The 13,076-nt window shown below is 38.3% G+C and overlaps 1 protein-coding gene across 27 annotated transcripts in view; it reads right to left on the reverse strand.

The window, feature by feature from the left end:
- Positions 1–13,076, reverse strand: part of kcnma1a (potassium large conductance calcium-activated channel, subfamily M, alpha member 1a) — a 186,242-nt gene that overhangs the window by 41,050 nt on the left and 132,116 nt on the right. For 11 of the 27 annotated variants that reach the window (XM_037783212.1, XM_037783211.1, XM_037783210.1 and 8 more), the window contains exons 10-20: positions 12,131–12,241; positions 11,904–12,009; positions 10,931–11,013; positions 10,776–10,845; positions 9,416–9,571; positions 8,805–8,914; positions 8,568–8,636; positions 6,452–6,463; positions 2,434–2,520; positions 2,273–2,349; positions 406–414 (exon numbers count right to left, since the gene is read on the reverse strand). In XM_037783212.1, the coding sequence (XP_037639140.1) occupies positions 406–414; positions 2,273–2,349; positions 2,434–2,520; positions 6,452–6,463; positions 8,568–8,636; positions 8,805–8,914; positions 9,416–9,571; positions 10,776–10,845; positions 10,931–11,013; positions 11,904–12,009; positions 12,131–12,241 (890 nt within the window). The remainder of the gene's footprint in view (positions 1–405; positions 415–2,272; positions 2,350–2,433; positions 2,521–6,451; positions 6,464–8,567; positions 8,637–8,804; positions 8,915–9,415; positions 9,572–10,775; positions 10,846–10,930; positions 11,014–11,903; positions 12,010–12,130; positions 12,242–13,076) is intronic. The other 16 variants (XM_037783231.1, XM_037783207.1, XM_037783230.1 and 13 more) reach the window with 3 other exon arrangements.

Here is a 13,076-nt window from a genome sequence, read left to right on the forward strand (position 1 = left end):
CACTATAAGGAGGTTAATCATGGGTAATGACACAAGACTTGCAGCGGATTGGTTTCCAAATGCCATATATGACTTTGGTTTGATGATTAAATAGTGAGGAAAAACTGCAGAGCTCACCGGCCACATCCGATTAAGTCACACTCTATCTAATTGTCATTTCCAACTAGTTAGAGCATCAGCTGACTGCGCCTATAATGCTGGTGTGAGTTTGATTTCAGCTGTTTTGGTTCTGGTCTGGTCTGAGCACAGTGTACAGTAGAAATGAGAGGCGAGGAGAGGGATGCAGAAGCTACACTGGTACATGCAACAAAGATACAGTATACTATTTGCTGAAGAGGAAAAAGAAAAAAAAAAACACTTGTACTGCACTCTGGGTAATTGTGCAGCCATTTTCTTTTTACTCACAATAAATCACTACCAGTGAGAAGTTAAAATAAAGTGGCGTTTTCCAATGGCAGCAGGGAAGGAAATACATCAAAAGTGTGTCACTGGTCATAAAGAAACATGGGAAAAAAACAACAGAAGACAACAAAACATGATAGAACAGAACATACTGTAAGACAGACGTCCATTTGCAGTAACGGAACTGTAATCTTTCTAAATGCAACTCTCTTGTTGGAAACTAATAGGATAAAACATAACGCCATGTCCATCACCTGGCTCTGAGACATGAAGGCAAACAGAAGTAAACAGTTTATCTAAATGAAACCAGAGTGTGAAAGGCCTGTTGATTATATCGAGCTGGAATTGTCTGAATAATTGAAATGACACAGACAAAAGAAAGAAATGGTGGGCATGTATTTTAAAACCAGGCTTTGTCTGTAACAGGCTGCTTACTATAATTGTCTGTGACCTTTTTGTGGAAATATGGGATATTCACCTGAATTATTTATCCAGTGGCTAACATGTCCTGACAATTGACTACTGTGCATAGGTCATGTGCTGTTCCTGCCTTAATGGCAATGTTATGTCTGCATACATAAAGGGGGGAGGCTTTCCTTTTGACAGGGGCATTTGTGTATTGTCTAAAATGCAACAATTAAGAGCACTGTGACTGAGCTCAATACTCTCATCAAGAATATTTATATGTAAAAAGAATATACTGTAACACATATCTACTAATGTTTCAGAGAAAATCTCATCGTCTCATGCAAAAAAAGCTAAGTATTCTGGCTTATACTGCATATGTATAATTTTAGTTTCTCGTGCAGGAGTGGGATAAGGAGTTACTGTATATTAGGCCTATCAATCACTTTTTTAAGAGGGTCAAATTTGGAAAACAGTGAAGAGCCAAGGGCCAAACATTTTAATTTCCTTTCCGATTTCTCATCTGCAAAGCTAGGAATTTAAATGTGAAAACAATACCCCTGTTTAATCTTAGTAGGTTGTTATTTTAATAAACACAATTAGCTAATTAGCCTACTAATAAAACGATGATCTCCTAATAATCAAACAATGTAAACACCAATAAACGTAGAATGTTAGCAGGTTATTTAAATAAAAACACAATGAAGTTGCTTTTAACAGTCCATAACAGCGTCGATAGCATGATGTGATAACGTTGATGAACGGGAGTAAACTCTCTTATTGGAAGAAATTATTGTTTTTATACAAATTTCATATTTAGAAATGATCAAAGGACTGGTTTGAGGTTGTTAAAGGGCCGGATTCGGCCCGTGGGCCACCAATTGAATAGGCCTGCTGTATATGCATTATTGTGAGTTAAGTGTTATAATCATTAACGGGATGGAAGGATTACAATGATATGATCTTACTGTAGATTTTTTTCTTTTCTTTGTCTGAACAGCTGTTAACTAATATAATTTTAATCATATCTACTGTACATTTCTCACAAATGTTCCCTCCTGTAAATGTCATACCACTACATTCTCAGATTGTGTAGATAAAGTAGTGATTCAACCAAAGAGAAAAACACACTTAAACATGACAACACATACATTTCGTCTAGGAAAAAAACCCAAATCAGATATTGACTGATGATCATACCATAAGGGATGTTATGGAAGTTCAAATGGGATCCTTAATAAATACTTTCCTAAGGGTATAATGGTATGATAACATACAGAATATTACCTTTACAAACAGTGCCACGGAACAGGAGAACAATGACACAATGAGAGGTATAACATTAGTGTTCACACGAGTAAAACCTCAAGTATAATGAGACAGAGAGACCCACTGGAAAGTTTTGGAGTGAGAGGAAGGGAAGGAGGGGTGTCAGTGGGGCAAAAATAAAGGCGCAGCTACTCACGTCGTTTGCAGCCACACTTCTTGATACGCTTAGGGTCTGTGATGTCATCGTGACAAGCTTTGCAGTAGAAAAATGCTCTGAAAGTGACACAGTGAAAAATGTTCATCAAACTGTCCATTTGACAGTTAGTGATCAGCTGTTCATCAGGACGGCAGGATTACCTCTTTACTTCTTTGGCATCACTGGCGATAAAGAATCCCAGCGTTCCTTCCTGCATCTTGACGTGGTTGCCCGGGTTGATAAGGATGCTGGGTTATCAGAGAAATAGACACATCGCGCTCATTAACTTCAGGACAACACTCATGCACACAACATGCTAATCAAGAGGAATGGTACACAGACTTGTTGAAGCCGTTAATCGGACCCGCACTGCGCTTATCTGGACTTTTTTTCTCAACACATTCATCCCTGCTAAACTTTTAGAGCTCAGTTTGTGTCTTAAGTGTTATCATAAACACACTTGCTCCTCTGATTTTGGGGCAATTTGCTGATGTGATACTCACACGAATGGACAGAATGTACAACAATATGATCGCACATTGAATTTTAATTCTTTTCTTTACAGAATGGTATCGGTTTGCCCCAGGGTGAGAAGGGGGACAGAGAGGTACGAGTAAAAGGGACAGGGGTAGAAAGAATTAAAATTATGGCTATGGAGTGGTTTTAGTGTAGTCATCTAGTCGAAACATGACATGGCTGCAGTACAGAGAATGTACAGTTGTACAGTGTTGTTATCTCGGTTAGTAACTGACAGTATGATGCAAGGGAATGAACAGCTCTTTCTCTTGTCGATACTAGGCTGATTCTACTCAGTGACTCTCTGCTATACTCTATTGCTCTAGGAAGTCCAAAGGTGGATTAACTCACATTAAAATCAGTAGTGTCTCTGCTCCATTGATTTATAGTGTGAAAATAATTAGAATGCACGGTAAGGTCAATATTGACTTAAAATGTTACATTACATTTATTATATTTATATCTAAAGACAAAACTATGACAAAAATGTATTACAGCATGCTGAACAACAGCTGCACTAAAAATAAATATCACGGGATATATCAGCCAATGCGTTGTTTTTTTATTGTGAACGGGACTAGTTTAAGACCCTAAGCACTTTAAGCAACTGGCTGTATCATTCCCCATCAATTAGACTGAGACAAAGAGTAGACACCGCACACACACACATACTGTACGCTCACACACACACACCCTGGTCATTAATGGTTACCTGTGGGCAACAATCATCAATGATGTGAGTGTGTAACTAAGAAATCAAAACACTGAACCCACAAACCTTTAAGGGTCACACTCCTTCAAAATACATACAATGAGCCCAGATGAAAGATGATGAACTATTGATTCTTCTTTTTTTCTCTCCATTTACTCTACTTAGAACTAAAGCTTTTGTCAATTTGTGAGAACAATACTCATCATATGGCTAACAAAACTACTGTCAGTGCTGGGGTAATGTGTTTCTTATATTAAAAGATACAGTGTGTAGAATTTGGCAGCATTTACTAATGTGTTGGCAGATTGCTATCAACTGAATCATGTGTGTCTGTTTCACCCACTTCTGATGTAATGTAGAAGTCTGGTCCCACCTTGAATAGTGTCCCCCCCCCCCCCCCTTCCTGTTAAAATGATAGCGCCCCCTCGAGCGAGAGTGAAGGTAGCGAAGGTTGGGCGAATGGCGTTACCATGGTTTTGAACTTGGTTGCTAACGTTACCGCAGTCTTGGAAAGGGAGGAGTGAGCGGAGGGTTTACTGTAGTGACGGCTAACAATCAAAACGCCGCTAAGAGTCTAGCTAAGTAGGCTCTTTAACCGTGACTCGTTCAAAGAAATCCATAGGTGACAGTCAACAAAGATATCGGAGTCTAGCTCACCCATTTTGTCCCAATCCCGCCATCCAAGTGAACAGGTAAGTAGAGAGGAACCACACCTGAGTGCCATTTACCGGAAGTGATGTAATCAAAAAGAATGCGTGTAGCCTAAACAAATAATAATAATAATAATAATAATAATTAACAACACAGGCTAAGTACACTTTTTGGCAGCATAATAACACAACGTTAGGAGCACCAGAAGTCAGACGCCGGCTGGCGGTTTTGTTTTGCACACGTTACCGCAGTTTCACAAACGCGTCGGAGAACTACGGACTAGTGATGGGAATTCCGGCTCTTTTTAGAGAGTCAGATCATTCGGCTCAGCTCACCAAGAAGAGCCGGCTCTTTCGGCTCCCAAACGGCTCTTCATTTTTACCACTTCTGCCTTTTTATAATTCAGCCAAATTTAGCGCTGTTTTGACCTATGATTAGTATGTGTGCACATATATCACTTAAATTATTCAATATAATTATACCAAACCTTATAATTTCCAGAATACCGTTATTTTTAATTTTGCTTCGTTTCCGACTGTCACTCATCTTGTCTGCTATTTGCGCACCGCACTCCTTTCTCTCTTTCTCTCCTCCTCTTCCTCCTGCTCTGTAACTGTACCCAAATGTTACACACTGTTCCCCTTAAATACTATTTGTTTGCATTATAGTAACCAATTTTGAAGGAGTGTATAATCTGTGTAGACTAATGGCAGAAGTGAAGTAGTACATCTGAGAACATCTATCTCACTACATCTTTCCTCTGGGCTCTGGAAAAGGCTACATTGGAGAAAAACAAAAATATTAAGGGAGCAATTGAATCCACACACATATCGGGCTGTGATCAAATTGCATCAGTCATGCCGATCAGATTTTTTCCTTCCACATTTTTTTTTTCAATAAGTAAAATAGCATTCTTTCAGATTGAATGGCCCCCAAAGAAGTAAACAGGCGTCACGCCTGGCATGCTCTTTAATGAAATAAAAGGAAAGAAACAGATCAAATCAAGACAGTTCCACAAACATTGCTGCCCAAATCTGAGATTTTACAGGAGTAACTATCCGAGACATTTTTCTTCTGTCAGGTGCAAACTGGTGAATAGAAGCTTAAAAAGCATCAAAACCTCATATTGTGAGCAACAAGGCAAGCATCACACACCTTATGTGATAGTGTCATAGCATGCAGTCACCATACGGCATGAAGAGGACAATAATCAAACAGAAAGGCATAGCCACTGCGGTACAGGTATAAGGACAGGTACGTAGATGCAGACGGTTGCAGTAACTTCTGTGCAGTTGGATTGTTTCTCAAACACCAAACTGACAGGAAGTGACCTCACTTAAGAACATCTACTCGAGAGACGCACAAGCACGACAGGACATAGTGGCTGAGACGCACAGAAAATGCACATTCACACGCAGACACTCCCTCTCGAGGTAATCACACATAAACCAGACGTACAGACATGCACAGATGGATTTACATTTAGCACTGAGAACATGAGAGGGTGATGGAATGCAAAAGTGAAATGTGTTGCACTTGTGAACATCGTAGCCTATGGTTATTAAATTTCAGTTTGGATCAACTGAATGCTATCCAAATTCAACAGCTCCATGCCTTCCCTAGTGTGTGGAATGATGGAAACAAGGATTGGTGAGGTGCTGCTGGTGTAATAAAACCATGAGGAAAAAGACATGCTATTATATCGGCCACTGCCTACAGTACAGCAATGGCAGATAATCAGTCAATTTATTTCATGATTAAATCCAAAATATAGAACAACAGATTATCGGTGCTTATCGACACATCTGAGGTCTAAGTGTGTACAAACTCCTCACTGATTCTGAGTCAAAGAACCATGAAGTACTGATTTAAAAACACCATGAGTGGAATAATTAACTTGGCAAAGCAAACACACGGTAGGGTAACAACTGAGCAACACTGAAAAAAGAACTGAAAGTGAGAGAAATAAACTAAGCAAAGGACAGGTAAAGGACAAACACTGAAAAGATCAAATAAGAGGTAGATATGGAGAGAGGGTGAGCATTTGGCCTTGGTACAGCGACAACAGCAAAGACAAAGAAACAGCACTTCTACAAACATGTCCAATTTATCTATCCTCTCTCTGCCTGCAAAGAAGTTAGTGCATTAAGCACAAGGGACACCATAAAAAAAGAGTTAGAAAAAGAGGCCTGTGAGATAGGGTTTGGAAAAATATCCTTGGGGAAACTCCCAAAGTCAGAAGCTTTAAAGTGGTGGAGATTGGGCGGAACTTTGGAAGTAAGATAAGGTAGAGGGCATACCGCTTTCGGCTTCTGCAAACAACAAGAAAAAATCTCAAATCAAACAGTTATCATGGACATAAAGGAAGAGGAGAATATGACTGTTTCCATTGTTTCTCTGCCTATTTAGCAGGTACGCCTTATATGGCAGCATGTGGTGCAAGACACACAATTCAATTATTTCATGCTTGTGCAATGCACCCAAAAAAATTATTGTTTACTAAAAAAAAGTCTGTTTGATTTTATAGGTGGTTATCTTTTGACAAGGGGTGTGATTTAATCAAATGGCAATGGACATTGTGGTATACATCTTCTAGATATGGAAGCCCATTTCTGCCACCGTGATAAAAAAGAAAAACATCCTGTAAGTCATTATAATGAGATATTATCTCAAAATAATGAGTTACTATCTCACCATTTTGACTTACTATCTCATTATTTTTTACATAATATCTCAATATTTTGACCAAGGCCTACCTACCATCACAATGTTTTTCATTATTTTGAGATACTAAATACTCTAAATATTGAGATAGTGAGTCAAAATAATGAGATAGTAAGTCAAAATATTGAGATAAGAAGTTTTACTTAGTGACTCAATATTTTGACTTAGGCTTACCATCACAAGCCCATTTTCGCAAATGTGATTAACATTTCTTATTATTTTGAGACACTTAAGTCAAAGTATTGAGATAGTAAGCCAAAATAATGAGATAGTAAGTCAAAATAATGAAATAATAAGTCAAAATATTGAGATATTAAGTCAAAATATTGAGATACTGAGTCAAAATATTGAGATACTAAGTCAAAATATTGAGATACTGAGTCAAAATATTGAGATAGTGAGTCAAAATAATGAGATAGTAAGTCAAAAAATATTGACATAGTAAGTCAGAATAATGAGATCGTAAGTCAAAATATTGAGATACTAACTCATTATTTTGAGATAGCATGTCATTATAATGAGGCTAATGGGCTTCCATACCTAGAAAAGAGCTGTAGGTATAAGGAAAATTATGTCTTTTTCATGTCAAAATCATTACAAAAAAGTATTTTCAATAACTTAACTAGCTTAAAAGATTTTTTTTTAAATATCGCACTGGGATAATTTCTAGCTTAGAATCAAATACGTACACATCTAGAAATTTCATAACGTCAAAATTATTAAAATTTGATTTTAGCTTCTAATGTCAAAAATGACCATCATTTGCCATGCAATCCTGCCAGTACACAAAAAACATTTGACACAGGTGAATGGGGAAGGGAGGGTGAGATTTGGTAATTGAGATCACAGAGAAATAGTACTTCATGTTGTTATTGGTGATAAGACTGACACTGATGTAGAGTTAGTGGTTATCATACAGACTGAACAGGGACACAATAGAGTCAAGTTAAGGAAAAACATGACGTGAGATTCAAATGTGCAGCAAAATTGGTTATTTATGTGTGAATGTGTCTCTGAATTGACAGAACAATATAATCAAAATGAAACAAAAAATGTTGCAGTGCAGTAATACTTGTCTGAAACCAAGTTTAAATATCAACCACATCTTTTACAGTTACTCCTGCACACCTGCTAGGTTTGATATAGAATTGGCCTCCACCAAGGACATACAGTCAGTATTATCAGTCCCATTTATTTGTTTGCCAAATAGCGTGATATTCCAAAAAGTTCTTATTGGAATTCAATAAAATTTTGAGGAAGATTAGACCACAAGGGCAAGGAATAAGTGATTTGTTTTCGGTGCAAATCCATACATTTCTGTGCTAGGTTTCTTAAAAAGGCAAGACAGGATTTCTTGGAAATTTCTGCTAATTTCTCATGTACCACCGCACTTTAATGAAAAGCTTTGGCACACTAAAATGAGACGCAGATAGTCAAGAAGACTGTGCAGCCTTGGCGGAGATATGTGCTCTTTGATTGCTTTCTAGTTGTGTTATTGTGTGTACTGATAGTCATATTGGCAAGCTATCATACAAATGTCATTCGGCAACTTAATGTCATCAAATGTAATCTGAATATCAACTGTTTGGGGGAAAAGAATATAAGATATTTTATGAAAAGATCCACTTGAAGCGAGTCACTTTTAACGCAGTCATACCTGATGTTAGTGGAAGAAAGATGCAATGAACAAACCTGCTCTCTCTCTGCTCAGACTTGTATTCGATGGCGATAAGCAACAGCTTCAGCTTCACGTAACACAGCCTGTAAAACATGTGCACTCATTAGTGGACAGCAGTGTGTAAGCAAATGAGTGATGTGTTCAAAACACCTTTGAAATTCACATCTTGTCTTTCTTTCTTCACTTCAGGATTGTTAGCTCTACCTACCGCTGACAGTGGGCTTGCTGAGCGAGGGAAAAGGGATACTTACTCGCAGACAGTGGGGAAGGTGAGGCCGACAAAGGCACTGGACAAATACTCTGTGTACATCTCATTAGCCACCCCTTCTAGGTAATACTTCTGCCATGTGTCCTCCTCAATCTGACAAAAAACAAGCATGGAAATGTCACATGTGAGATGAAGGAAAAACACTGTTTTCCTTCCAATAGCGGCCCAATGTGGTCTGCAGATGTTCCGCCGCACAACATCAGCCTGGTCATTATAAGCTGATCCATCATCTTTATGACAAGAGAACAGTTCTTTGATAGAGACAAGCACCTCTTAAATTTTGAGCCACAGAAACACTGAACAGATTCCATATGAAATGTCACAGTAAAATATGATGTGCCAGGACAATTGAAAACACTCTCTGGACAAAGATGTCAAAAAATGTTTTGGGGAATGTGCTGTGTTTGATAGATCTAGTCTATCTGTCAGCAGAGAAACCTACTGTATCCACTTATAGCAACCTTGCCTTCAATCCCTGAATAAATCATCTAATTTAGCAAAAACGCAATGTGAGAATTCATTCATCCGTATTACTTCAGTCTGTTCAGAGAGAGTGACTGAGACGAGGCAAGTTAATCTTGTCCTCTGTGTTACCTCAATGAAGGACCTCATAGAGAAGAGGTTGGCTAGCATGGTGGACAGGCCCTGGGCCAGACAGCTCTGGGCAATGAAGCCTGCCTTCAGCTCCGCCAGGCAGATAGCGTCGTCGCCCTCCTTCCAGTTCCAGCTCGGAATGTTCAGCAGATGGGCCTTCATCACACGACAGACAGAGGAGGTCACAAGACACGGAAAACTAAGCACATCATTCAGATTTCTTAAAGGAATATTTCAATATTTTGGGAAGTACGCTCATTCGCTTTCTGGCGGAAAGTTAGATGAGAAGGGGAATACCACGCTCATGTTTGGACGGGAAATATAGAGCAACAGTACAGGCAGCTGTTTAGCTTAGATTAGCACAAAGACTGGAAACACGGGGTAACAGCTAGCCTGGCTCTGTGGAGGTTGCAAAGAAACCAGCAGATACTTCAGGGAGTTAGTTGCCCCAGCCAAGAAATATACCAGGGCATAATCCATTGCATAATGGCAAATTGTTTTTAGAAATTTTTTTTCCCACAAAATGTTGATCTGATAAAAATAACCTCTTTTTTTTTTTTTTTTTAAATCACATTTGCTCAAAGTTACCGACTTCAGCTTAAAATTGTTAAAAAGCAAATTTGAAGGCAGTCATTTCATAAATACTCATTAAATTGGCCTTTACTACAACAACTGCACTTAATGTTTAGTTAGTCAAATCTCAGACATGTTATTTACAGAAACAAATGGTGTTTCAGTGCAACCGTCAATGGGTATAACGGTTGTGCAAAAAAAGGCTACATCAGAGGGGTGTCATTTTCACAAATGCTACCATAAAAACGTGATTCTTTACTCAGAAAATTATTATATAACAATGCAACGTATCCTCATACAACGGTTGGTATGATGGCTTGCGAAAAGTTATTCTTAATTTTTCGTGTTTTCATACGAAATGTTCAGCAACATGTGTCAATTTTCGCTCGTTACATGCATACAGTCTTTTCAAAATAAACTTCTTTGGTTAGGTTTAGGAAAAGACTGTGGTTTGGATTAAAATAACTATGCTTGAAATACAAACAAAGTCTTAAATACCAGTTAAAATCAATGCAAAGCAACACAGTAACATGTGTAATAATTGAGTGAATTGCCATGTTACATGTTACATGTCCTTCAGGAGTCAAGGTAGCTTGTGGGTAATGGAGTGAGCAGTCGCTCGTATGGCACATGTTGCTATGAATTACCCAATGATTAAACCAACTACTGAATTAAAGTACATTGCTGTTATGCAGACAGGGTTGCGGGTTAACTCGTTGTAAATGCTCTGGAGGAATAGAGAGCAGCCAAGATGAAGTGAAGCAATCTTATATATCACAGGTCTTACCTTATTGTGGTACTGCAACATCTGTGTGATTATTCTGATCTTGGGATGGTAGTTCTTGATCGAAATAACTCTAGAAGATGAAAAACAGGCACAGATGTAACACCCTATCTATCTAGTTAGTTTCCACTGATTTCATAGTCCAGAGGATACATTACCTCATGATGTTGGAGGCATCTTCAGCATCAGGATCTGCACAGTATTTATTGGCTAGGATAAGACAGGCATCTGCAGACTCGATCTGTGTGTAGGGACCAAAGAAACAGATGTGTTAACATTATAGTCAGTACTTTTTAACACGCATTCAGTGTGTCTGTCTTTCTCATACAAAATTAAACAAATTAGTGGGTTTAACTTTGGGCAGTTTCAATTAGTCATACTCCTGATGAAAGTGCATCCGATTTCTTTTCTTTTTCTTTTCTCTTCTGTCGAACCATTTTAAATAAATAAAAAAAAATCCTGCACTGTTTTCCTCTGCTCTCTATACCCACTAAAATAAAGAAATAAAAACTCAAAATGACTGATTTACTCAATGCAATTTTGCTTTTAATCCATCAAATTTAATCTACACTTAAATAGGGGTGTAACGATACATAGATCTGGATCAATATACAGTATATCGATTCAATGATCAACGATCCAATATCATCGATGCAGAGTGAAAACATCGATGCATATGTCATCTTTAAGATACGTCTTTACTTTGAAATTCTTAACTGATAAAAAAGATTTGCACTTAAACATGAGAAATGTGGCACTTTATAGCGAACAACAGGAAGTCTATTTATTATTTTTATTAAAAAGAATATATTGTTTTTTCATTTAAATGTCTGGAAGAGAGCAGTAATAAAATTGCTTTTTGTGAGTTGATAGATGTAACTGATTGTGTTAAATATATAAGAAATATGATATTGTCTCTGATCAATCGCAGGCCCCTGAATTGAATTGAATCAAAACTGTATCGTGGCAGACTTTGTGACATCAGCAAATATTGTATCGCTGTCCAAAGAATCGGTATAATATTGTATCGTGATAAAACTTGAGATTTACACCCCGACACTTAAATTCAACAACCGTTGTCTATAACTTTATGTGATTTCATCTCTGCGAGAGTCCGGTCACCGACTGTACCTTCACTCTGGCGAGATCGTGAGGGTTGAGGACAGATCCCTGGTAGAACTCTACTTGGGTAAAATGGCGTTTGAATAAGGCTTCCAGCTCAAGATTAGGGGAAATACTAGCACAGAGAGAAAAGAAGAGAGGCGTTAGCGTACCCATATACACAGGCTGACTGTGCATTCGTTCACACATTGTGATCTGCTAACCTACACGAGGTGAGGAAGCAAAAATTAACTTACTTATGGAGAAAAACAATTTCAACATTGACATCATCCCTGTCCTTGTGTAGGAAGTCTTTGAGGAAGTTGGAGACACTTTCGAGGGTAATATGACCACAGACCACAATGTGCCTGGAAGGGGGGAAGAAATCATCTTGAGTGGGCGACATAAATCACTGCAGACACTGGCATGTCTCCCAAAGATAATCAGTCAAACCAAAGCACTCTAACATCTAACTCAAATATAGACTGAAAAAAAACTATATACATGTCAAGAAATGTCATTTCAAAGCAAACAAGTAACCGAATTATATATTTTTTTGCCATAAAAGTGAATATTTTCCCCCATGTAATGAAAGTGGTTAAATTCTGCACAACAAGTGCAATCAAACACTCAACTCTGAACCACTTTAGAAAATCTAAGATATAATCACACAGCCCACAGTGGTTGGATTGTCATCCGTTCTCAATATAAAAACTGTCCCTTCGGCCAAACCAGCCCTTTGTGAGCTGAATGGATGTTGACAAAGACATGTACATCAATATGCTTGTGCTTTTATACAGAACATTACTAGAAACTTTCAAAGTGATTTCGAGGCCTGTGGTTGACACAAATTCTAAACAGGACCTCGGAGTATTTGACGGGTCCGCTGGCAAAACATGTGGCGCATTACAGCAGAGGGATCTGTCAGATTGTGCACGGGGCTGATTACAGCAGTGAGGAAGTACGATGGTTAGGTTGGAACGATTTGGGAGTTGAGGTTGTGTCCCTGTTTGTCCTCTGACTGCACCGTAGGCCAGACTGATCAAGACCAAAGGTCAGCTTTATGGTTATATCATGAGATGAGAGTCATTTGGGTGGTTTGGATGGTCACTGTCCCAAGTCTGAACTTTAAACTTTAAATTCTGAACAGTCTCAACAATGAAACTTGTGGTGCTTCTGTTACGTTTTAGTGTCTCGGAACTG

Source organism: Sebastes umbrosus, chromosome 10 (genome assembly GCF_015220745.1).
Source record: "Sebastes umbrosus isolate fSebUmb1 chromosome 10, fSebUmb1.pri, whole genome shotgun sequence".
NCBI lineage: Eukaryota > Metazoa > Chordata > Actinopteri > Perciformes > Sebastidae > Sebastes > Sebastes umbrosus.